Below are 23,887 nucleotides of genomic sequence, written 5' to 3'. Positions count from 1 at the left end.
GTCCACTTTGTTGCAAATGGTAAGATTTCATTTTTTGATGGCTGCATAATATTCCGTTGTATATATGCTTCTCTTAACCTTCATAATCTATCACATTTAAGAAATCTAAATATTTAAAAATAGGGGCACCTGGGTGGCTCAGTCATTACATGTCTGCCTTCTGCTGGGGTCATGATCCCAGGGTCCTGGAATCGAGACCCACGTCGGGCTCCCTGTTCAGTGGGAAGCCTACTTCTTCCTCTTCCACTCTCCCTGCTTGTGTTCCCTCTCTCGCTGTGTCTCTGTCAAATAAATAAATAAAATCTTTAAAAAAAAAAAAGTAAATAAGAAATAAAAAAATAAAATCTTTAAGGGGTGCCTGGCTGGCTCAGTCAGAAGATCATGTGACTCTTGATCTCAGGGTCATAAGTTTGAGCCCCATGTTGGGCATGGAACCTATTAAAAATAAGTAAATAAACTTAAAAAAAATCTTTTTAAAAAATTGTATATGCCATGGGAACAAGATAGAGTAATTAAATCTACGTGACAGAGATGAGGAAGATCATAGAGAAGGCAACATTTGAACTGGCTCTTCTGGAATGAGATGGTATTTACAAGCAGAGAAGGTGAGAGAGAACCATTATAGGAAAAAATAAAAAAGCTAAAACACACCATATGTGATAAGCAGCATTTGTTCATATGAGGGAAGGTGGGACAAGATACTGGATGAAAAGTTGGCTGAGGCCCACTCGAAGGTCATATACATGCCATGCAAAGGTCATATACATGCCATGCTATTTATAAATCCGTAAAGACACTATACTTTTGCATGAACACAAAGCACATCCATTATGATTGATGTGGTATCAGACATCAAGTACTATATAATTGTGGGAGCTACTGAAGAGTCTTTGGAAAGCTATTGCCTCTGTGTCTGGAGGGGAGCTTAAAATTGCTATAGGTCAGTGTGTCTTATAGTCAAGAACTTACATGAAGTAGGGAAGAACAAAGACAAACTGAAACCAATGAGGACAAATTGAATCCTATGTTCTCCGTCACTGCCTTTAGAGTCAATAACATTGGATGGCCTTCAGAACAAAGTGGTACCAGTCTTCATGAAGCTGAATTCATGCCTGACCTAAGACTTAGGAAAGTAGGTCAAGGTGCTACTCCATGACTGGTACCCTTCAGAGATACTTTACTCCTACCTGCCAAATCTCACATAAATTCTTCTGGCCAACCCTAATTTAGAACAATACAAGGAAGGGAATTCTGGGAGATAGAGTTGTAGCTTCTCTAAGAATAATGACCCAATACAAATTCACCACAATTATTCTAATTTTTACTTTTATTTATTAGTTATTTTTTTATTTGAGAGAGAGAGTGAATGAGCATGAGTTGGGAGGGAGAGGGAGATACAGACCCCCCACTGAGCAGGGATTTTTTTTTTTTTCCCCAATGTAGGACTCAATCTCAGGACCCTGAGATCATGACCTGAGCAGAAGGCAGAGACTTAACCAACTGAGCCATCCAGGCACCCCATTCTAATTTCTACTTCTAGAGTTACCAGAGTTTATTCCAGAAATATACAGAAAGGTGAACATTAAAAATTCTAATGTAGGGCGCCTATGACCAAGAGTCAGGCACTTAACCAACTGTGCCACACAGGCCACCCAAAACTACAAACTTTTAGAAGATATGACAGTCTTAGCTAATGCAACAGGATTAAAGAAAAATGAATGAGATATAAGAATCAAGAAAAAAAAAGAATCAGGAAAGAAAAAGTAAATATTTCATTATTTATGGATAAGTTGTCCACATAGAAAATTTAAGGGAAGTAGGGGCACCTGGGTGGCTCGGTCGTCAAGCATCTGCCTTCGGCTTGGGTGGTGATCCCAGGGTCCTGGGATCAAGCCCCAAATCTGGCTCCCTGCTCGGCGAGAAGCCTGCTTCTCCCTCTCCCACTCCTGCTTGGGTTCCCTCTCTCACTGTGTCTCTCTCTGTCAAATAATAAATAAAATCTTTAAAATATATATATATAAGGGAAACTACTGTTATTACAACTAAGAAAGGGTTCAGCAAGGTCATTGAACATAAGATCAATCAATAATGATCATTTAAAACAATAGCAATAGATTAGAAAATGTAATAGAAAAAATATTCACAATAGCAATAAATTCCAAAGTAGTAACAGAAGATGTATAATATCTTTATGGAGAAAAACTATAAAATTTATCTGGACATGAAAAATCTGAATAGATAGACATATGATAGTCATATCCAAAATTATAAAGATGAAAATTCTTCCCAAATTTTCTATAAATACAATTCCAATTATAATCCCTGTAGGACTCCGAAAAACTTTATAAACTAACTGTAAAAAAAAAAAAAAAAAACAAAAACTAAAGAAAAGCCCAGAACAGTCAAGACGATTCCCAAAAGAATGGGATGGAATGTTAGGGTGGGCTAACTGCTACAATCAACAGCTACTGTATTTCAGAAGCTTAACATAATAAAATTTATCTTTATTATCACAGTCCAGTAATAGTAGCAGGGGGAGGACAGATTCTGCTCCATCGAGTCTTCTAAGAATACAGGACCCTCTGTCTTGTGGCTCCTTCATCCCATAGGACTTCAGAGTCCTTGATTGGATCTGCTGCATCCAGCTGGAAGAAGAGGTTAGAGGGACGGCATGGAGAATCTCAAGGGAGATTTTTAGGAGTGAGGTCTGGAAGTGGCAAAGACTGCTCTCCACCAGCATGTCATTGGTCCCACTTAACCTCAAGCAAGACTGAGAAATTCTAGTCTAGCTAAATTTGTAGAGAAGAAGAAAACTTGGTGAACAAATGGGAGTCTCTACCACAAAAGATCGGTCCTGCCACATAGCATACATAAGAATCATCAGTAATTAATAAGTGTGTGATATTGACTGAAGAAAAGCCACTTAGCTTAATGGGACAGGAGAGGGGACTCAGAGATAGACAGGAATTAAAGATTACTGGAGAAAGTATGAACTATTTCATAAATAGCAAAAGAAAAAACTATATAGAAAGCAAAGATAATAAGATCCTTATCTCAAATAGACACATAATAAATTCCACACCGATGACACAGATTAAGAACCTAATGTATAAAGTGCATCTTTAAAGTCATTAGAAGAAAAATAGAGCTTCTGCATTACACAACTCCAGGGGACGCCATTCATGTTGTAATCTATATTAATTAGTGCCCCCAGAAGTTGAGTAGCACAATGATCTTGTTTATGATTAAGTGTGAAGGAAGGATTACTTAAGCCCCCAAAATAGAATTGCAAAAAGAAACTACAGATACCTCTCTTAGCTTAGACTGCAAAAACTAAATGCTATGAACTGGGTGGACAGTTACTTATTTCATTATAATTCTGAAGTCTAACTCTAAGATCAACAGGCCAGCAGGGTGTTGTTCTTGGTGAGGGACCCCTACCTGGCTTGTAGGTGGCCTCTTTTTGCTGTATCCTCCCATGTCTTTTCCTAGATGTGATACATGCTCCTTAAGAGAAAAGAGAGATCTGTCTCTTCATCTTCTTTTCAGGGCACTAATCTTAGTAAGAGTCCCAGCTTCATGATCTCGTCTAAGCCTAAATACCTCCCCAAAGTTCCCACCTCCAAACAGCATAACATTGGGGAAAAGAGTTTTAGGATATGAATTTATGGTAGACATAAACATTCAATACATACTAACACTTTTGACTACATCCAGTTGGAAAACTTTGGTGTGGAAGAAGATACATACATACATACATACATATATATATATATATATTTTTTTTTTTTTTGAGATTTTACCTATTTATCTGACAGACAGAGATCACACGTAGGCAGAGAGGCAAGCAGAGAGAGAGAGAGAGAAGGGGAAGCAGGCTCCCTGCTGAGCAGAGAGCCCGGTGCAGGGCTCGATTCCAGGACCCTGAGATCATGACCTGAGCCAAAGGCAGAGGCTTAACCCACTGAGCCACCTAGGCACCCCAAGAAGATACATATATAAAATTAAAGTATGTTATAGATTTCGAGAGAGTACTTTCAACACATGTTGAGTGATACAGTCTCCAAATCCATCTTCCTTCTCCCTTGTCTCTGTGGAGATTATAAAAAGTCCAAAGTTCAATGTCCTGGGCTCTCCTACAGCTAAAGGTAGCCATGTGTCACCATTCTGGCTTATGTATATAATAGACACTCCTGGACAGTGTTTCCGTGAAGGTTTTTAATGGGTAAGGATTTAGCTAGAGCACTACTTTGCCCTTTTTATCCTTTGCCTTTTACCTTCATTCTTCTTATTCTTGAAATGTTGAAATAGATGGAAGTGTAGCAGCTATCTTGTCCCATAATGATGAAAGTCATGTACCAAGTTGGTAGATACTGAAAGAGGAGAGGAGAGTGGGTCCTTGGTAGCTTCATGAACACTTAAACCAGCCTAGCATGATCTGCGCAAAATCTCCTGATCCAAGAAAAATATACACATTTGTCCTTCTGTACGGTTTTATTGCTTGAAGCAAAATGGAATTTCTAACTGAAACAATCTGTAATAGACAAAAAAACCTTTTGTACAGAATGAAGAATTCTTCTAGTTAATTAAAACCAAAGGACAAAAAACTCAATAGAAAAATGGGTCAGGGAAAAGAATGGCACATAGCAGAAGAGGAAAAATAAATGGCCAAAAACACACATGGGAAGATAAGCTCTGTAGTAATCAGGGAAATGCAAATTAAAACAACAATGAAATACCACTTTTTATTCCTCAGTCCTGCTAATGATCTTATGTCTGACAATATGAAATGCTGGTGAGAATATGAATATATGGAACTCTCATACAGTCCTTTTAACTTTTTTTTTTAAAGATTTTATTTATTTATTTGACAGACAGAGATCACAAGTAAGCAGAGAAGCAGGCTGAGAGAGAGAGGAGGAAGCAGGCTCCCTGCTGAGCAGAGAGCCCGATGCAGGGCTCCATCCCAGGACCGTGGGATCACAACCTGAGCAGAAGGCAGAGGCTTTAACCCACTGAGCCACCCAGGCGCCCCTCCTTTTAACTTTTTAAAAAAAGATCTTATTTATTCATATGACAGACAAAGAGAGCACAAACAGGGGGAGCAGCAGGCAGAAGGACAGGGAGAAGCAGAGCACAATGCCAGGTTCGATCCCAGGACCCTGGGATTATGACCTGAGCTGAAGGCAGGTGCTTAACCGACTGAGCCACCCAGGTGCCCAGATCTCATACACTCCTAATGAGAATGTAAACTGATACAACCTACTGGAGACCAATTTTATATTTTCTACTAAAAATGAAAATACACATACCTAATAATGAAGCAATTTCCTTTGCTAGCATAAATTCTAGAAAACTTTCACCCATGTCTGCATGGACACAGATATGAGGATATTCATTGGAGAACTATTTGTAGTATTAAGCAGTTTGAAACAACCCCAAAACACCTTCAAATGGAGAATACATAATGAAATGTGGAACACAGGAGCAATGAAATACTATATAGCAATGAAAAGGAATAAACTACACTAGACTATATGACTCTTGAGAATATAATGTTATGTGAAAACTAAATTTTTAGAATATACAAAACACACAAAACAATTATAAATTATTTATACTAACTTAGTATATAAAGTTATTTTTCAATAAAAAGAGAAAATAAATTTATGCTAGTGATTGCCTTGGTGGGTGGAGGGACTGGTTATGGTACATAAAAGGTCTACATTTTTTTTCAAATATTTCATTTCCTTTTGAAACACAAACATGGAAATTTGTGACAATTTTTTTAAAAATTTTTATAGAATTTTACCTAATTGCCCTCTAATGCTTATTGAATAATCCATCTTTCCCCCCTGATCTGAAGGGCCTCCTCTTAAAATATTAGGTCCCACAACTCAACAACAACAAAAAATCAAATTTTAATATGGGCAAAAAGCTTGAATAGATGTTTCTCTAAAAAAGATATGCAAATGGCCAGTAAGCACATTAATGATTCTGAACATCATTAATCAATAGGGAAATGTGAATCAGTTGTTTTTCGTTTCTTTTTAGATTTTCTATTTATTGATATTTTCATTTTGTTCACACAGTGCTTTTTTTTACTTTCTCCACATCTTTCCTTGGTTCTTCGTGCATCTTTGAAATGAGTTGTTTTAAAATCTTTTTCTAGAATATGCTCCATTAATTAGATCTTTATGAGTGATATTTGCCATTGTGTTTTTTTTTTTCATTGCATAGTCCATATTTACTGTTTTTTGTATGCTATGTGATTTTTTTGTTGTTATTGAATACTGGGCATTTGAATCTAATAATGTTATAACTCTGGGTATCAGATTCTCCCCTGTCCCTAGGGTTTCCTATTTTTTGTTACTGTTTTTATTTATTGTTATTGTTTCTTGATTGTTTCCTGTAGGCTGTCTGTGCTGAGAATCAGCCTGAGGTATAAACTGAATGTCTTCTCAAGTCTTTTCCGAGCCTTTCCCTGGGCATGTGTGGTCACTTACAATTTTTCTTGTATTTGCCGTTGCTTTTTTTTTTTTTTAAGATTTTATTTATCCATTCAACAGATACTGGGAGAGAGCTCAAGACAAAGCCCAAGCAGGGGGAGCAGCAAAGGGAGAGGGAAAAGCAGGCTCCCCACTGAACAGGGAGCTTGATGTGGGGGTTCAGTTCCAGAATCCTGGGATCATGGCCTGAGCCAAAGACAGATGCTAACCAACTGAGCCACCCAGGTGCCCCAAAATAAATAAAATCTTCAAAAAAAATTAACCATGGAAAGAAAGGATCATTGATTCAAAAAAAAGCTGAGGGGCACCTGGATGGCTCAGTTGGTTAAGCCTTGGATTCTTGATTTCTGCTCAGGTCATGATCTTGAACCTCCAGTTGGATTCCTGGCTGGGGCTCAGTGGGAATCTACTTGAGATTCTCTCTCTCCCTCTTTCTCTGCCCTTCCCTCTCTTGTGTGTATACTCTCTCTCAAATAAATAAATCTCTTTTTTTTGAGATTTTATTTATTTGAGAGAGAGAGAGAGCAAGCACAAGCAGGGGGAGCAGCAGAGGGAGAGGGAGACAAGCAGACACCCTACTGAGCAGGGAGCCTAATGTGTGGCTCCATCCTATGACCCTGAGATCATGACCTAAACCAAAGGCAGACGCTTAACCATCTGAGCCACCCAGGTGCCCCAAATAATAAATCTTGAAAAACAGCTAAATCTCAGTAAAAACAGTAAGCTTTGTAGTGTTTGAACTTGCCTAATTTCCATCCCTTTCTCTGTAACTCTGCAGTAGCCTTGAAAACAAACTGTCTTAAAATCATAGTACTTTGAAAAGCATCATCCTAGCAGCTTCGGAAGGGGGAAAGAACAAGTTGGGAAAGCCCCCAAAACTCCGATCCCCGGAGAATTATCGTATTTGACCTTGCTGGCAGCTCCCTGGAAAAGCCCCCATTCTCAGGACTTACCTTTCGTTTGATTCAGAACTCACTTAGCACCAACAATTCTATCCTCAGGGTATTTGCTGAAAACCAGTTTTAATTGTTTACCATTGCAGTGGCGGTGGCAACAATAACAGGGCAAACAAGACATTAAAAACAAATTTTAAAGGAAAATCTGGAGAATGAGATATCCACAGAGGGTTTTGAAAAGCAGCAACATATATATTTGGAAATCCAGAATACCACAAATATATGCAGAGTTGTACACGTGGCCAGAAGACTCTGAGACACTGGGTAGATACTTCCCGGCTACAGATGACAAAGAATACAGACATTACAGAACTAGCTCAGAAAAGTTATTAAACAAACAAATGACAACAACAAACAGGAACGGCATCAAATCCTGGGGAGAAATCCAAATGTCCTCGTGTTTGAGTAATTTGTACAATCGTAGAGATAGCACCCAGGCCACATGTCTACGTATTGCAAAAGCTTCCCCACTTGCAGTGAACACCTAATACTCGTAGTTTATTTATCTACTCTCTCTGGAAACTTCCCACACCAGTCTCAGGGTGTTCAAGTAATTATGCGGATGCTGTTTGAACATGCCTCCCTTGCCAAAGCTGATGATCGGAAAGAAGAGCCAAGTCCAGGTGGACTAATCAGATTTTCTTTGTGAGGAATGTGGATTTGGAGCTGAGGGATTTGAGAGGACGATTGGCTTCTTGAATGGTAGAGATGAAAAATTTGGGACACAAATTTGCCATGCTCTCCGCTATTTACAAAGGGTAGCAAAAACAAAACAAAACCTTTGCAGAGAGGCACCTGGGTAGCTCAGTGGGTTAAAGCCTCTGCTTTCGGCTCAGGTCATGATCCCAGGGTCCTGGGGTTGAGCCCTGCATCGAGTCCCCAAGTCTCTGCTCATCGGGGAGCCTGCTTCCCCCTCTCTCTCTGCCTGCCTCTCTGCCTACTTGTGATCTCTGTCTGTCAAATAAATAAAAACAAAACAAACAAAAAAACCCTTGCAGGGAAACAGGGCACTAAATGTGAGTACTGCCTGGGTTCCTGATGGCCTTCCCAATGGCTTGCACTAGAATTTTCTTAGGACTGATTGCTTTTGAAGTTTTGAGTTCTGTGACTGAGCCTGAATTTTCATAATGAGAACTTATTTTTTCTTTTTCTCTTTTTCCCTTCTTCTTCTTTCTTAATGCTGCCTTGGGTGTTGTTTTCTGTAACTCCCAACTGAAGGAATACTGACTTTACACGGGTTGCCATTTGTCTTTAGAACTTTTAAATATCATTTAGTTCATTTGTCAGGAAAAGAGAAATGACTCCAGGTGTTTCCAACATTAAGGGATTTATAAAATCATTGGAAGGGTTGGAGGACAAAATTCAGGGAAGGGCCACGATTAGCCAGTTCGAGGCTAGGTTCAAAGACTGAGATACTTGTTTTTGCTGGCAGGGTCAACTGTTCTGGGAACAGTTCTGTTGTCACAAAGGCCGTCAGCATCTCACTGAAGCTGGAAATGAGAGGTGGACGAGGCTGTGTTGATTCAGCAGCTTCCAAAATTAACAAGTGATTTAGTTCATTCAAACCGTGCTGGAAATATTACAGCTTCCGGAAAAGAAGAAAAAAACAACACGAGATTGCACTTCAAGGCTATATTTTCCCCCAAGGGACTCCAGGTACTTTGCATTTTTAGCCACTGCTAATTTTTAAGTATTTCATGAAAGCAGCTTGCTCCACTCTAAAATAATACTGGCATTCTGCCGTGGCCTTAACTTAACGTGCCTAAGGGAGATCTTCCCCCCATGTTAAAGGAATAATCAATCAGATTTGCCTGAAAACTAGCCTGTAGGTCTGGCCTGCTACAAATACGATGACTCTATATCAAAGAATTTCCACAACCAACTATAATAAAATTTGAAGATTTGCAATCTGTTCGCTCTCCTGAAATCCTCTTGGCTTGTGTGGGCTTTGCTAAACTGTTTAAACAGAGCATTCCATTCACCCTCCTTCTTCTCTGAGGATTGGTATTGTTAATTTGCAAAGAAGCAAAGAGAGGTAATAATGGAGGGTTGTACAATCCTAGGATGTCAGTTAATCCTAGAATGACATGTAAGGAACTGAATTGTATCCCCTGCAAAATTCATGTCTTGAAATCCTAATCTCAAGTATCTTAGAATGTGAATGTATTTGGAGATAGGGCCTTTATTTATTTTTTAAGATTTTATTTGTTTATTTGACAGAGAGCGAGAAAGAGCACAAGCAGGGGGAGCCACAGGCAGAGAGAGAAGCAGGCTCACTGAGCAGGGAGCCTGACGCAGGGCTTGATCCCAGGACCTTGGGATCATGACCTGAGCTGAAGGCAGATGCTTAACAACTGACCCACACAGGCGCCCTTAGATAGAGCCTTTAAATAGGTAATTAAGATGAAATGAGGTCACAGGTTATGGCCCTAATCTAGTCTGACTGGGGTCCTATCAAAAGACAAGATTAGGGGGTGTCAGGATGGCTCAGTTGGTTAAGTGTCCTAACTCTTGGTCTTGGCTCAGGGGCTGATGTCATGATCATGGGATAGAGCCCGCATCCGGGCTCCACACACAACCTGGAATTTGCTTGGGATTCTCCCTCACCTCTTCCCCCGTTCCCCTTCCCCCCCCCCTCTCAAATAAATAAAATCTTAAAAAAAAAATATTGCCTGGGGCGCCTGGGTGGCTCAGTGGGTTAAAGCCTCTGCTTTCGGCTCGGGTCATGATCCCAGAGTCCTGGGATCGAGCCCCAAATCTGGCTCTCTGCTCAGCAGGGAGCCTGCTTCCTCCTCTCTCTCTGCCTGTCTCTCTGCGTACTTGTGATCTCTGTCTGCCAAATAAATAAATACAATATTAAAAAAAAATTGCCTGATTATAAATTATAATTATTAGGGGAACTAGCTTTTTTTTTTTTTTTAATAAAAATACAAAGGATATGGGGCACTCCTGCTCAGCGGGAAGCCTCCTTCTCCCTCTCCCACTCCCCCTGCTTCTGTTCCCTCTCTCGCTGTGTCTCTTTCTGTCAAAAAAATAAAATCTTAAAAAAAAAATACAAAGGATAGCATACTCAACTCAATTACCTTAAAGGTATGAGGGATAACTTCTTTGGATTTTATATGAATCACGAGTATTTGGACAGATAGTTTTTTTTTTTTAAGATTTTATTTATTTATTTGAGAGAGAGGCAGTGAGAGAGAGCATGAGCGAGGAGGTCAGAGGGAGAAGCAGACTCCCCGTGGAGCTGGGAGCCCGACGCGGGACTCGATCCTGGGACTCCGGGATCATGACTTGAGCCGAAAGCAGTCGTCCAACCAACTGAGCCATCCAGGTGTCCCATGTACAGATAGTTTTAACTGGACAGTAGGAAAGAGCACAGATCTAGAAGTCAGAGAACTTGATTATTATTTTCAGTGTCCTTAGTTAAATCCCTTTGCTGTCTAAGCTTAAATTTCCTTATTTGGTAAATATAGAAAAAAAAATTTAGGTCATTTATCTCTCCATATTGTGGCATGAGAGAAATCTGGTAGTACTTTGAAAAATAGGAAAGCAAGGGCACCTGTTTATTTACCTCCCCTGTATTGTTGAAAGATATCAATATATGGGGGCACCTGGCGGCTCAGAAGAGCATGTGACCCTTGATCTCAGGGTCCTGAGCTGGAGCCCCCTGCCGGGTATAGAGATTGCTAAAACAAAAAACCAAAGAAACAAGCTTAAAGAAAGATGTCAATATATGGATATAAGCAAGTTTAGTGATGTCTGTGGTTAAATCTGGTTCATGTGGAGACCAAATTTAAGAGTATATCACATTCGGGACGCCTGGGTGGCTCAGTGGGTTAAGCCGCTGCTTTCGGCTCAGGTCAAGATCCCAGGGTCTTGGGATCGTGCCCCGCATCAGGCTTCTTGCTCAGCGGGGAGCCTGCCTCTATCTCTGCCTCCGCCTGCCTCTCTTCCTGCTTGTGTGCTTTCTTTCTCTCTCTTTCTGACAAATAAATAAATAAAATCTTAAAAAAAAAAAAAGAGTATATCACATTTAAAAAAAAAGAATTTATTGTAAAGGCTGTTTTTAGGCAAATAGGTTTGAGCAATGGAACGTAGAAAGGGCATAGCGACCACCTGGCTAGATATACAGACAAGCCCATCAGGGGACCCACCTCAAAATATCCATAGGCCCTAGCTAACCAAATGACTACTTACAACTGGACACAGTCTCCAAAAAAGGGAAAATTCCATATGTCACCATACCTTCTCACCTTCCCCCTTTAAAAACAGCCCCCACCCGCTGCTTCCTTGCAGACAGCCTCCTCTCCTTTGTTGTCCTGCCCCCCTCCCTTGAGGGGTATTCAATAAACTTCTAGCTCCTTTTATCTGCCTCAGGTGAATTCTTTAACTGCAGCTGCTAGTAGCTTCCACCTGATTGTGGCCCCACATTTGGGGGCCCCCATGTGATGCAGAGACACCCCATTTGGACACCAAATATATCACATTTCAAGAACTCGGATAGAATAATGCTTGGATTGATGAAAATATTAAAGACTATTATGTCTATTCCAGGTAATTATAGAAAGTAAGCTGTTTATTGATTTATGGATCTGGGAATCCGGTGGCCGGGGGGTAGTTTTCTTTTTCATGTAGGAGACTTAAATTTTTCCTTTTACAACTGAACATTTTACAGCCCCTAGTAAAGGTAATATTCAATAAATACCTATTGATGGGTCAGTTTTTTTATTAATTATTTTTATTAACATATAATGTATTATTTGTCCCAGGGTACAGGTCTGTGAATCGTCAGGCTTACATGATGGGTCAGTTTTTAAAATGTGATTGGGTCATGTTATTATTCCTATAGTTATTATGATTTGAAATGACTTAGTGGAGAGCTGAAAATGTAGATTTTTTTTTTTTTGAAGATTTTATTTATTTGACAGACAGAGATCACAAGCAGGCAGAGAGAGAGGAGGAAGCAGGCTCCCCGCTGAGCAGAGAGCCCGATGCGGGGCTCGATCCCAAAACCCTGAGATCATGACCTGAGCTGAAGGCAGCGGCTTAACCCACTGAGCCACCCAGGCGCCCCTGAAAATGTAGATTTTTAAATGATTTTTAAATTAGTTTGCTTTTTGGCTTTTGAACATCACTTTTCATAGTTCATTATCTCAAAAGCATTTAATGTTGTTAAACGAAACTCTTGAAATATAGGGCCTTTTACTCTATTACAAAACAGTTGATTAAAAGAGATAAAATGATTATCTGCAACCTAGATGAACAATGCGTACCTAACTTCAGAAGTGTAGGGAGAGATTTGCAAAGAAGAGTCAAAGAAAAAGCGATTAGGACGGGTAACACTGAAATTATGTGTATTTACTTTTAAATTCCAAGTCTTTACAAGTATGGAGTATCCTTGTTCAACTCGTACCCCAATATTTAGTACATTGCTTAGTGCAGAACTGTCAATGATAAATGCTAAATTTTAAATGAAAAATTCAGGATGTAGGAAGTTTAGAAAGTAAAGCCAGAGTCTTATGTCTAAGAAGACAGAGGAAGTAAAGATTTGGATTTCTTCATATTCTAGTCCTTCTTAATCCCATATCAGAATTGATATCTCTGATTCACTGACATTACCTAATCAAGCAAATTCTGCCAATTTTCTTTTTTTTTTTTAAATTCTGCCAATTTTCACAGCCTTCTCCGGGAAAGGATTTTATTCTTTAGCGTCACCATATAGCGCCACCTTCCGGAATTGTTGGGAAACTTCGCAATTAGACCCCTTCCCTGGGCTGTCCTTTACGTTCCTCCCCGTTCTTTTTCGGAGGCCCTCTTACACGCATGCGCTTTCGATGGTACGCGTTGACCGCGAGGGACTACAATTCCCAGAAGACTATGCCGCAAAAAAAAAAAAAAAAATCCCGTGGGGAGGAGAAGGGAAAACGTGAAGGCTCGCGAGAGAAAGGGATTGAGGCGGCTGCGCGAAGTGGGTGGAGCCGGGTGGAGAGAGTGAAGAGGAAGAGGAGGAGGTGCCGTCCCACAATACCAGGCGGGAGGGCGGTGGGCGGTTTGTATCCGGGCTGTGAGGTGCTCCGCGCCTCCGCGGACCTTGCTGCCTCTGTCTCTTTAACGCGAGAGGAAGCGATGCGGAGGGGTGGAAAATGGCAGAGCTGCAGATGTTACTAGAGGAGGAGATCCCGTCTGGCAAGAGGGCGCTGATAGAGAGTTACCAGAATCTGACCCGGGTGGCGGACTACTGTGAAAACAACTACATACAGGTGAGGAGCGCGGGCGCGCGGGCGGGCGGGCGCTGGCCGGCCCGGCCGAGGATCCACTGCCTGCCGCCCGAGTGACCAGCCCACTGGGCGGGGTGGGGAACTGCCCTAACCTCAGCGGCTGCCTCAGCCTCAGCCTCAGCCTCAACCCCAACCCCCAGCCGGGGAGAGCAAGTGGCCCGGCTGAGAGAGTCGGGCTGCGATACAGGAAGTGGCTGTGGTGGTTGAAACCGATAGAAGGGGAGAGAAAAAATGGGCGAGGGAACCCGGAGCTCGCCGCTGCCGCAGCCCGGCGCCCCCCTGCTGCCCGCCTCCCTTCGGGCTGGGCCCCCCGGGTCGCGCGCTGCCCTCAGAGAGGGGTCTCGGACGGGGAGGGGAAAGGGCAGGGAGGAGGCGCGGGGGGGCGGGGGGGAGCGGCAGAAGGAGAGGAAAAGCGGGGTGTGTGTCGGGGGAGGGCGGGTGGGGGCGATTATGTCAGTTCAACCCAGAGGGTGTGTCTTTTATTTATTTATTTTTTAATAAAAATTTGTCATGAGTCACATTACACAGACCTCCCCGAGGAGAGGAGGAAGCGGGTGGGGAGTGAGGGAGGGCGTATAAGCGAAGTTAATCTCAAAATTCCTTTAATTGAAGGTTTATAAATTTGCCTGGCTGTCCGTTTTCAAGTCGGGTTTTTTCCCCTCTCATCATTTTCACTTCCGCCCTCACCATAATGTAGTCTAGAGGTTGTTAGGACTATCGTTATTATAAAACGATAAATTATTCTTAACTACTTGGAAAAATGTCTTACTCTCTCCTCCCCAAAAGTTCTTGAACTGTTGGCTTTATAAGTAACTTAAAATAGAACGGCGTAACCGCCGGTTGCTTATTTTCTGTGGTTTCTCTCTTTCCGACCTAAGTAAATGCACAGAATCCAGGTGGATTACCGAACATATTTAGTCTTGGGACCATAATGTGAAATGTTACTGTAAATTTATTAGGACATTCTTGGGGCCTTATTTGTGACAGATTCTCGTTTGTTTTTATTTTAATGATTGGAAGTGATTTATGTTGTGGTAGTTTGGTTTGTAGATCTTTAACTGGGTAAACCAGCAGTTTGCTATAGAAGCAAATAAAGAGCAGAGTCCTTTGTATCAATATAATGGGATCAAAAATTCTCTTGTTAGAAGACATAATCCAAACGTGCTTTGCAAGAATCGGGTTATTGCAATTCAGAACTGAAGTATTTATAGAAATGCCTCCCATGTGATTATCATTTTTAAGAACCAATAGTTTCTGTGTTGGCAAATGCTTTTCTTTATTTTTAGAAGGAGATGTTGTTTTCAGAATATTTTGAATATTTCTCAATTTCCATATTAGTAACATTGTATCTTAAGTATCACCAGTAGGAATTTATCTCATAAACTTCTTCAAGCTTTTACTTTAGGAGTTCAGATAAACTTGTTGAATGCCCACCATGTCTACTGTATTACTTGGTCTTGCAAACTTTGTAGTTAGCCTTTTAAAAAATACTCTTAAATCTATAGAAATGTGAATATAGTTTTCAAAGAGAAAAGTGATCTTGTAAATTTATCGATATTAGCACACAAAAGGTGTATTCAATCTCACATGAAAAGCCTTAAAATTGAGGTGAGTCTCAATTTGCTAAAGGTTCTGAAGATTTTGAAAGTCAAAGGGAAAACACAGGAAGTTATTTAGCCCCAATCCAGAAAAGTCATTTCTTTGTAGAAGTCAGTAAATAAGTACTTCATAAAAGGGTGGCTTCTTTTGTTTTGCATGTTGGGAAATCTGACAAATATCTAGTGTGGTAACTGCTATGTGTTGGCAAATGCAAACGTGTTTTAACTTGTCTGATGACTACTATTTTTTCAGGTAGTTAGTTGTGTGCTGTAATGTTTTTATTTTTTTTCCTCCCTGACCTCTCTCCTCTTCTCTTCCTGCCACTATCATGTAGCTCTCAAGCACTTTTAAACTTCATTGGTAATATTCCTAGTTAGGATAAATCATGGTATATATCTCCTGTAGTCTTTCTTAAACATGTTAGTACCATGGTGCCAAGAGCCATTGCCAGTGGCCCCAAATTGTTTGTGGTTTTTCTAAACTTGACACCAGTGAGATATTCTGATCTCGGGGAGAGGGGGATGAAATTCACACATAATGTTTGTCTTAGTAGCCTTGAAACCTTGGGTGGCATGATGCAGGCTACTAGCTTCCTTCCTGAGATGCTGAGATGGGGTCAGGCTGAGAAAGTGATAGAGACTGTGGAAGTTGATATAGTAGTTGTCTTTGTGATGTGCTGTGCTGCTAACTTTGGTGCTGTGAATAGGAAACAAATAGTGCTGGAAATCCATTTAGATGTCTTTCGAGATCTTTCTATATCCTTTCTGTGACCCTGATTGGGTTATAACCAACATTCTACATAAACATATCACCTTTCAGGGAAGGTATACAGTCACTTGTGTTTTGAGAAATTTTTATACCTGGGATGAGTTAATTTATAGCCTAGGTGATTTTTATACTGAGAGAGTAATTTTCATTTTGTTTTCCTACAGCTTGGAAGTACAGTTCAGTCCAGGTGAGTTGCTTAGCAGACAAGTTCTTTCGGCTGTAGTGCAGTTGAGCCTAGAGCACTTTCTTAGCTCGTTGGGTCCTGTTGACTTTAATTATTGAATTGTTTGAATTATTGAATTATTGAATAGCAAAACTTCTCAAAAGAGTCTATTATTGTAAAAAGGATGGGGATTTTGAAATTGCTTTGGGGAAAATACTCAAAATACAAAATGTTTTTAATATAGAAGTGAAGAAAAATCTTTGCCTTTTTCTGTCTTTGGTTTTTCTGGTTGGTTAGGGCAGAGACCATCAGTTCTCAGCTTGTACACAAGCATCTGGTCTGGCCACTTCTCTTTGCTCTACTGTAGGGTCTGTACTTCTTTTGTCATGGGAACTATTTTGGGGAATAGGAAGGTAAGCTAAGTGAAAAGGAGTAGAAACTACTTAAGAAAGGTTTCTCAGCATGTTAATCTCAGCACCTTAACTTGTTAATTTAATTTTGCTGCCTGGAATTCCCACAACTAGAGCTATATTTGGGTTACAAGTATATTCTTTTTTTCCCCCCCTAATGAATTGATCTGGGACCTTTTTTTCTTTTTGGTAAAGATTTTATTTACTTGTCAGAGAGTGAGCATAAGCAGGGGGACTGGCAGAAGGAGAAGCAGGCTTCATGCGAAGCAAGGAGCCCAGTGTGGGTCTCAATCCCAAGACCCTGGGATCATGACCCGAGCCAAAGGCAGACACTTAACTGACTGAGCCACCCAGGTGTCCTTAACAAGTATATTCTAAAGTCTGGAAGTATGAAGGAGATATCATCAGTGAGCTACTTATTTAGCTTGTTTTCCTTCTTCCATGATGTTAGCTTATGCTCATTGCTCATTATGCATGTTTGATCTTGGAAGGCAGGTGATTTTTGAGAAGGAATACTTTGGAGTAAGTAAAAGCTAAATTTCTGATCCTGTACAATGTATGCCAGTTTATAAATAATGTCAGTTGTTATTAGAGTAATTCTGTGATTTTTGTTAACAGGTGATCAGTCTGCAGTTCAGAGGCATCAAATACCTAGCCTAAAGTTCTGTATCTTGTATTAGGTAGTGTCTGGAATCAAACCTGGATTTTTAAATTTTTTATTTTTTAAAAGATTTTATTTCTTTGACAGAGAGACAGTGAGAGAGAGCATGAGGGGGAGAATGTCAGAGGGAAAAGCAGACTCCTTGCTGAGCAGGGAGCCCAATGCAGGACTCGATCCCAGAACTCTGGGATCATGACCTGAGCCAAAGGCAGTCGCCCAACCAACTGAGCCACCCAGGCACCCAAACCCAGATTTTTAAATTCTATATCCTAGTTCCCTTTTTTTTTTTTTTTAATCTTTTTAAAAGATTTTATTTATTCATTTGACAGAAAGAGCACAAGCAGGGGGAGCAGCAGGGAGAGGGAGAAGCAGGCTCCCCGCTGAGCAGGGAGCCCGATTCGGGGCTCGATCCCAGGACCCCAAGATCACGACCCGAGCCGAAGGCAGACGCTTAACCGACTGAGCCAGCCAGGCGCCCTATCCTAGTTCCTTTTAATGAATACTAACTGGATGGGGTATTTACCTCAGCTTAGAGGATAAAAAGCTGGTGTGAAGAGGGTACTATAATTGCTTCTATTTATTGAGTACTTACTCTGTCATAGTCTCTGCTGGTTGATTTATATTATCTTTAATCCTTACAAAAACTCCATGATAGGCAGTATTCTCACAGATGAGGAAATTAGGAGTCAGAAAAGTTAAATGAATTTTATTTAATCATACAGTTAGTAATTGGCAGTCAGGGTTTCTGCCTAACCCACTGAGCCACCCAGGCGCCCCAGGGTTTCTGCCTAACTCCGAGAAGCTCCACAGGCTCTATGCTCTGGCCATACCACACTGTCTCTAGACTCGAATGAGTCTGAACTCAAGAGACTAATTCAGAAATGTCATGGGATAAATAGACTCTTGTTGGGCAAGTCTAGGAACCTAACGACCATTTTATCATTGTTTCTTCTGAGTTCCGGGTTGCAAATAGAAGAACAGTTATGTTTGTACTTTGGGGGCTTGTCTTCATCACCAAAGGGTGGTAGCTTTGACACTTGAAGCGCTGAATTACGGGAATCAGGTTAGTTTTTCATTGAACTTAGTGGATCCTTTTCCTTTCTGTACATCCTTATCTGTTTTTGAAATTCTAATTCAGCTTTGCAGTTGTGATAAAATTTGTGGAATAAGTGGGGGAAGTTAAAGTTAAGCATCTGACTCTTGGTTTCCACTCGGGTCATGATTTCAGGGTGGTGAGATGAAGCTCTGCATTGGGGGGTCTGTGCTCAGTATGAAATCTGCTTGAGATTCTCTCTGCCCCCGCAAATAAATAAAATCTTAACAAACTAATGCCTTCTCCTTTTTCCTTTTGTAACTTTAATATTAATAAGAACTTTACCTGTGGTGCTTTAATCTAGTCCTGATCTCTTTAGATTCTGAGTTTTAGCATCCTTGTGTCTTTTGGACATCCTAGTCCCTCAGGATGAGGACACTTCAAATTCCTTCTTTGTGCTGCTGCTGCTTCCATAGCTGAAGAATGCTAATACTCATAGTGGAAGAAAGGTATTTGAACAAATGGAGGTCTGATCTTTGGTTGTGGTTGGAATAGCACTACCATTTCCAATCCATCATCATCTCCTCAATCATTTAGAATCATCTGTTTATCTGTCTTGAGTGAAATTTGTCTTAGGAATTATATCTGTGAGTTGACAGACAAATACATTAGCTAGAAAGGAAGAGCACTAATATTGGGAGAAGAGGTTGAACCAAATATTAGGAGATTATGTAGATGTAATTCTGTAAAAATTCCATGTTGGTCTGAAAAGTAAATTTAATAGTTAAATTTTAATTTAGGGGGATTAAAAAAGTTGGGTACCTGGTTGGCTCAGTCAGTCTGGGGAGCATGTGACTCTTGATCTTGCTCTTGAGCTCTGAGTCGTGGTTTTGAGCCCCATGTTGGCTGTAGAGATTACTGGAAAAACAAAGCAAAAAGGAAAAAAAAACTTAAAAAAAAGTTTTGGGGGGAGGCCTGGGTGGCTCAGTTGTTAAGCCTCTGCATTCTGCTCAGGGCGTGATCCCAGGGTACTGGGATCGTGCCTGGCATCAGGCTCCCTGCTCAGCGGGAAGCCTGCTTCTCCTCTTTTCACTTCCCTTGCTTGTGTTCCCTCTCTCGCTGTGTCTCTCTCTGTCAAATAAATAAAATCTTAAAAAAAAAAGTTTGAATTTTGGAGGAACTGTATAGTTTTTCTAATGTCTTTTCGTGTCAGTTATGATCTTCATTGAAGTTGTGGTTTGATTTTAGAAGAAATAATAGTCAAACCCAGAACTAAAAACTTTTTAGTCCCTAATTGTTAAGACTAAATAAAAAAACAAGGGATTTAAAAAAATTTACAGCATTAAGGGGTGCTTGGGTGGTTCAGTCGGTAAGTGTCCAACTTTTGGTCTCTGCTCAGGTCTTGATCTCAGGATGGTGAGTTTCCAGCCCTGGGGTGGAACTCAGCATGGAGCCTACTTAAAAAAATAATAGGGGCGCCTGGGTGGCTCAGTGGGTTAAGCCGCTGCCTTCGGCTCAGGTCATGATCTCAGAGTCCTGGGATCGAGCCCCGCATCGGGCTCTCTGCTCAGCAGGGAGCCTGCTTCCTCCTCTCTCTCTGCCTGCCTCTCTGCCTAGTGATCTCTCTGTCAAATAAATAAATAAAATCTTTAAAAAAAAAATAATAATAATAAATTAATTTAAAAAATTACAGCATTGAGAATATAAAACATTTGGAAAGTAGTAATTATTGGATTTTATTTTTATTTATTTAAAATTTATTTATTTATAATCTCTACACCCAATGAAGGGCTCAAACTCACCCCAAGATGAAGAATTGCATGCTCTACTGACTGAGCCCACAGGAGCCCCCTGGATTTTATTTATTTATTTATTTATTTTAAGATTTTATTTATTTATTTGACAGAGAGAGACTGTGAGAGAGGGAACACAAGCAGAGGGAATGGAAGAGGGGGAAGCAGGCTTCCCGTTGAGCAGGGAGCCTGATGAGGGGCTTGATCCCAGGACCTGGGCTGAAGGCAGATACTTAAAGACTGAGCCACCCAGGTGCCACCATTTTTAATTTTTCTTAAAGATTTTATTAATTTGTCAGAGAGCATAAGCAAGCAGGCAGATGAAGAAGCAGGCTCTCTGCTGAGCAAGGAGCCTGATGCAGGACTCAGTCCCAGGACCCTGGGATCATGACCTGAGCTGAAGGCAGAAGCTTGACCAACCAGCCACCCAGGTGTCCCAACATATTTTAATTTACAGCTAATTTTGTTAGTGATACCTTCCATAGGTTGATTAGATATAGCTATATTATTTGGTTTGTAATGGAAGGGCTTTTTCGTTTTGTTTTGTTTTGAGGATTTAATTGGCTTTCTTAAGCAATTCATGAATCCAGGATTATTCCACATAGCAAGTAGAGAGGAGCTCGCAAGTGGAATTTTCTTATTGAGGTTTAATTCGTATAATATAAAACCAACCATTTTAAAGTATATAGTTCAATGGTCTTAGTACATTTACAGTGTTGTGCAACCATCACCTTGATCTATTTCCAAAACATTTTTATCACCCTTCAGAATAACCTTGTACTCATTAAGCAGTTTGTCCCTGTCCTTACCCACCTAGTACCAGGCATCCATCAATCTGTTTTCTGTCTCTCTGAATTTACTTATTCTATATAGTTCTTATATATAAGTGGAATTATACAATATGAAGCCTTTTGTTTCTGGCTTCCTTCTCTTCATAGTAAAATATTTTTGAGGTTCATTCATTTTATAGCATGTATTAGTACTTAATCCCTTGTTACGACTGAGTATATGTCATCCATTGATGGACATTTGCATTGTTTCTACCTTTTGGCTATTGTGAATGGTATTGCTATGAATATTCATGTATTTATTTGAGTGCCTTTTTTTAGTTCTTTGGCATATATACACCTAGGAGTGGTTTATAATGCTCTTTGTTGTGAAATATATAACTAAGTTTGCACTGTAGTACCATTATATTGCAGTGTAGTGAGGGAATTCCAGGCATAAACATATACTCAGAATTTCAGTGTAAATTGATAGACATTTAGGCTTAGAGCTTAATTTTTCATATTACATATAAGCTTAATTTTCCCTGATTACCAGAGTAATATCAAATATGGTAATTGGATAAATTTTAAACTTTTTTTTAAGATTTTATTTATTTATTTGAGAGAGAGAGATCACAAGTAGGCAGAGAGGGGGAAGCAGGCTCCCTGCTGAGCAGAGAGCCTGATGGGGGGCTCGCTCCATCCCAGGACCCTGAGATCATGACCTGAACGGAAGGCAGAGGCTTAACCCACTGAGCCACCCAGGTGCCCAAATTTTTTTTTTTTTTTTTTTTTAAGATTTTATTTATTTCTTTGACAGAGAGAGATCACAAGTAGGCAGAGAGGCAGGCAGAGAGAGAGGGGGAAGCAGGCTCCCCGCTGAGCAGAGAGCCCGATGCGGGGCTCCATCCCAGGACGCTGGGATCATGACCTGAGCCGAAGGCAGAGGCTTAATCCACTGAGCCACCCAGGCGCCCCAGGTGCCCAAATTTTTAAACTTTTTAGAAAAATACATGGCTTAGACAGTTACAAGTTGGTGGAGCTTGTGACTCTTGATCTTAAGGTTGTGAGTTTGAGCCCCATGTTGGGTATAGATATTACTTTAAAATCTTTAAAAAAATCACTTCTGTGTACAGGCTTTAAAAAACATATCTAAAGTTTATGCTGTACAATTAGTAGACTCCTGTGTTTACTCTGAGGCAAAAAAAATTTCAGTCATAATTTATTTTAAAAACTAAAAACGTTTGAAACTTTTGTGATGTGTGTAATATCTAATTATTAAATGTGAATTCTTATTCAGAGCTTAAATGAAGCATAGTATGCAAGATGTGGATCTGGATATTCTCAGCTGCTTTTATTTATTTACTTATTGTTATTTTAAAAAAAGATTTATTTATTTATTTGTCAGACAGAAATCACAAGCAAGAGAGGCAGGCAGAGAGAGAGGAGGAAGCAGGCTCCTCGCTGAGCAGAGAGCCCCGTGCGGGGCTCAGTCCCAGGACCCTGGGATCATGACCTGAGCCGAAGGCAGAGGGTTTAACTCACTGAGCCACCCAGGTGCCCCTCTCAGCTGCTTTTAATTAGAGCAAATTTTTATTTTTTATTTCCTTAATGCTTAAAGGGAACAAAAATACTGTGTTAATGACAATGTATGTTATTGAAAAACTTTTTAATTTGCTTTTAAGTCCCTTGTTTCCTGAATGTCTTATTTAATTTCTAATAGTAATATCTACATGCTGTGATAAAATTGCATTTGATAAATTTTATTTTTTCCTTTTGTGGAAAGACAAACATGGTGCTTTTTTTTTTTTTTTTTAAGATCTTTTAATTTTTATTCTTAAGTAATCTCTACACCCAGTGTGAGGCTTGAACTCACAACCCTGAGATCAAGGATCGTATGCCCCATTGACTGAAGCAGCCAGACGCCCCAAGCATGGTGTTTTTTGAGAACCCTTTCTATTTGTGCCATGGGGAATTAAAGTCTTTCAGAAAGGTAAACATTGGAAAAAGATACTCCTTGGTTCAAATATTAGCAACCTAAGACAATAAGAAATACTTATTTTATTTTATTATTATTGATTTTTAAAGGTTTTATTTATTTATTTGACAGAGAGATCACAAGTAGGCAGAGAGGCAGGCAGAGAGAGAGAGGGGGAAGCAGGCTCCCTGCTGAGCAGAGAGCCCAATGCGGGGCTCCATCCCAGGACCCTGAGATCATGACCTGAGCCGAAGGCAGAGGCTTAACCCACTGAGCTACCCAGGTGCCCCACAAATACTTATTTTAAAGAGTTGTAGCTGGAAAGGGTTTATGAGTGCCATTTTATTTATTTATTTATTTATTTTTTAAGATTTAGTTATTTTAGAGAACATGAGCAGGGGGAGGGGCAGAGGAAGAGGGGGAAAGAGAGAGAGAAGCAGACTCCCTGCTGAGTGCAGAGCCTGACTAGGGGCTCCATCTCACATCTCACCCTGAGATAATGATATGAGCCGAAATTGAATTGGGTGCCCAACTGACTGAGCTACCCAGATAGATGCCTCTGTGAGTACCATTTAAAAATCATAGTTGCCTCTCAAAAGTGGGCCCTTAACATAGCCCAGCAATCCCACTGTATTTGTCACATCAGTATATTCTTCTGCTCACCATAAACTGTTTAAAATTTTCTCTTCCCTTTTAAAATCTTTTTCTAATCTTTTAGTCCATAGAGAAAATAGTCCTCATTATATGACACACAGTTTGTTACCACTGCATCTCCAAGCCTACTAGTGTCCTTATCCAACTTATTCTACTTCCTTATAATGGAGAGGTCATTCTTCCTCGCTAAGGTCAGTCCTTATCTTTGCTCTGAGTGCCATTCTCTCTTAACCTTTCAGAACCCTTACACTTATTATATATTTCCTTCTCTCTTTATTGAATTTGTGCATTTGGAATCAAAACATCTCAATTCTTTCC

The 23,887-nt window shown here is 40.3% G+C and overlaps 1 protein-coding gene across 12 annotated transcripts in view; it reads left to right on the top strand.

The window, feature by feature from the left end:
• Window positions 1-13,435: 13,435 nt before the first annotated feature.
• The window catches only part of LOC111139700 (abl interactor 1), a 122,514-nt gene continuing 112,062 nt past the window's right edge, over window positions 13,436-23,887 (top strand). For 11 of the 12 annotated variants that reach the window (XM_022492041.1, XM_022492040.1, XM_022492032.1 and 8 more), the window contains exon 1: window positions 13,453-13,725. In XM_022492041.1, coding sequence (XP_022347749.1) covers window positions 13,609-13,725 — 117 coding nt within the window. In that variant the 5' untranslated portion in view covers window positions 13,453-13,608. Of the gene's footprint in view, window positions 13,726-23,887 lie in introns of all 12 variants that reach the window. The other variant, XM_022492035.1, reaches the window with a different exon arrangement.

This window comes from Enhydra lutris, unplaced genomic scaffold, assembly GCF_002288905.1.
Source record: "Enhydra lutris kenyoni isolate GAN:26980312 unplaced genomic scaffold, ASM228890v2 scaffoldscaffold113, whole genome shotgun sequence".
NCBI lineage: Eukaryota > Metazoa > Chordata > Mammalia > Carnivora > Mustelidae > Enhydra > Enhydra lutris.
This window is presented reverse-complemented; position numbering and strand designations above follow the sequence as displayed.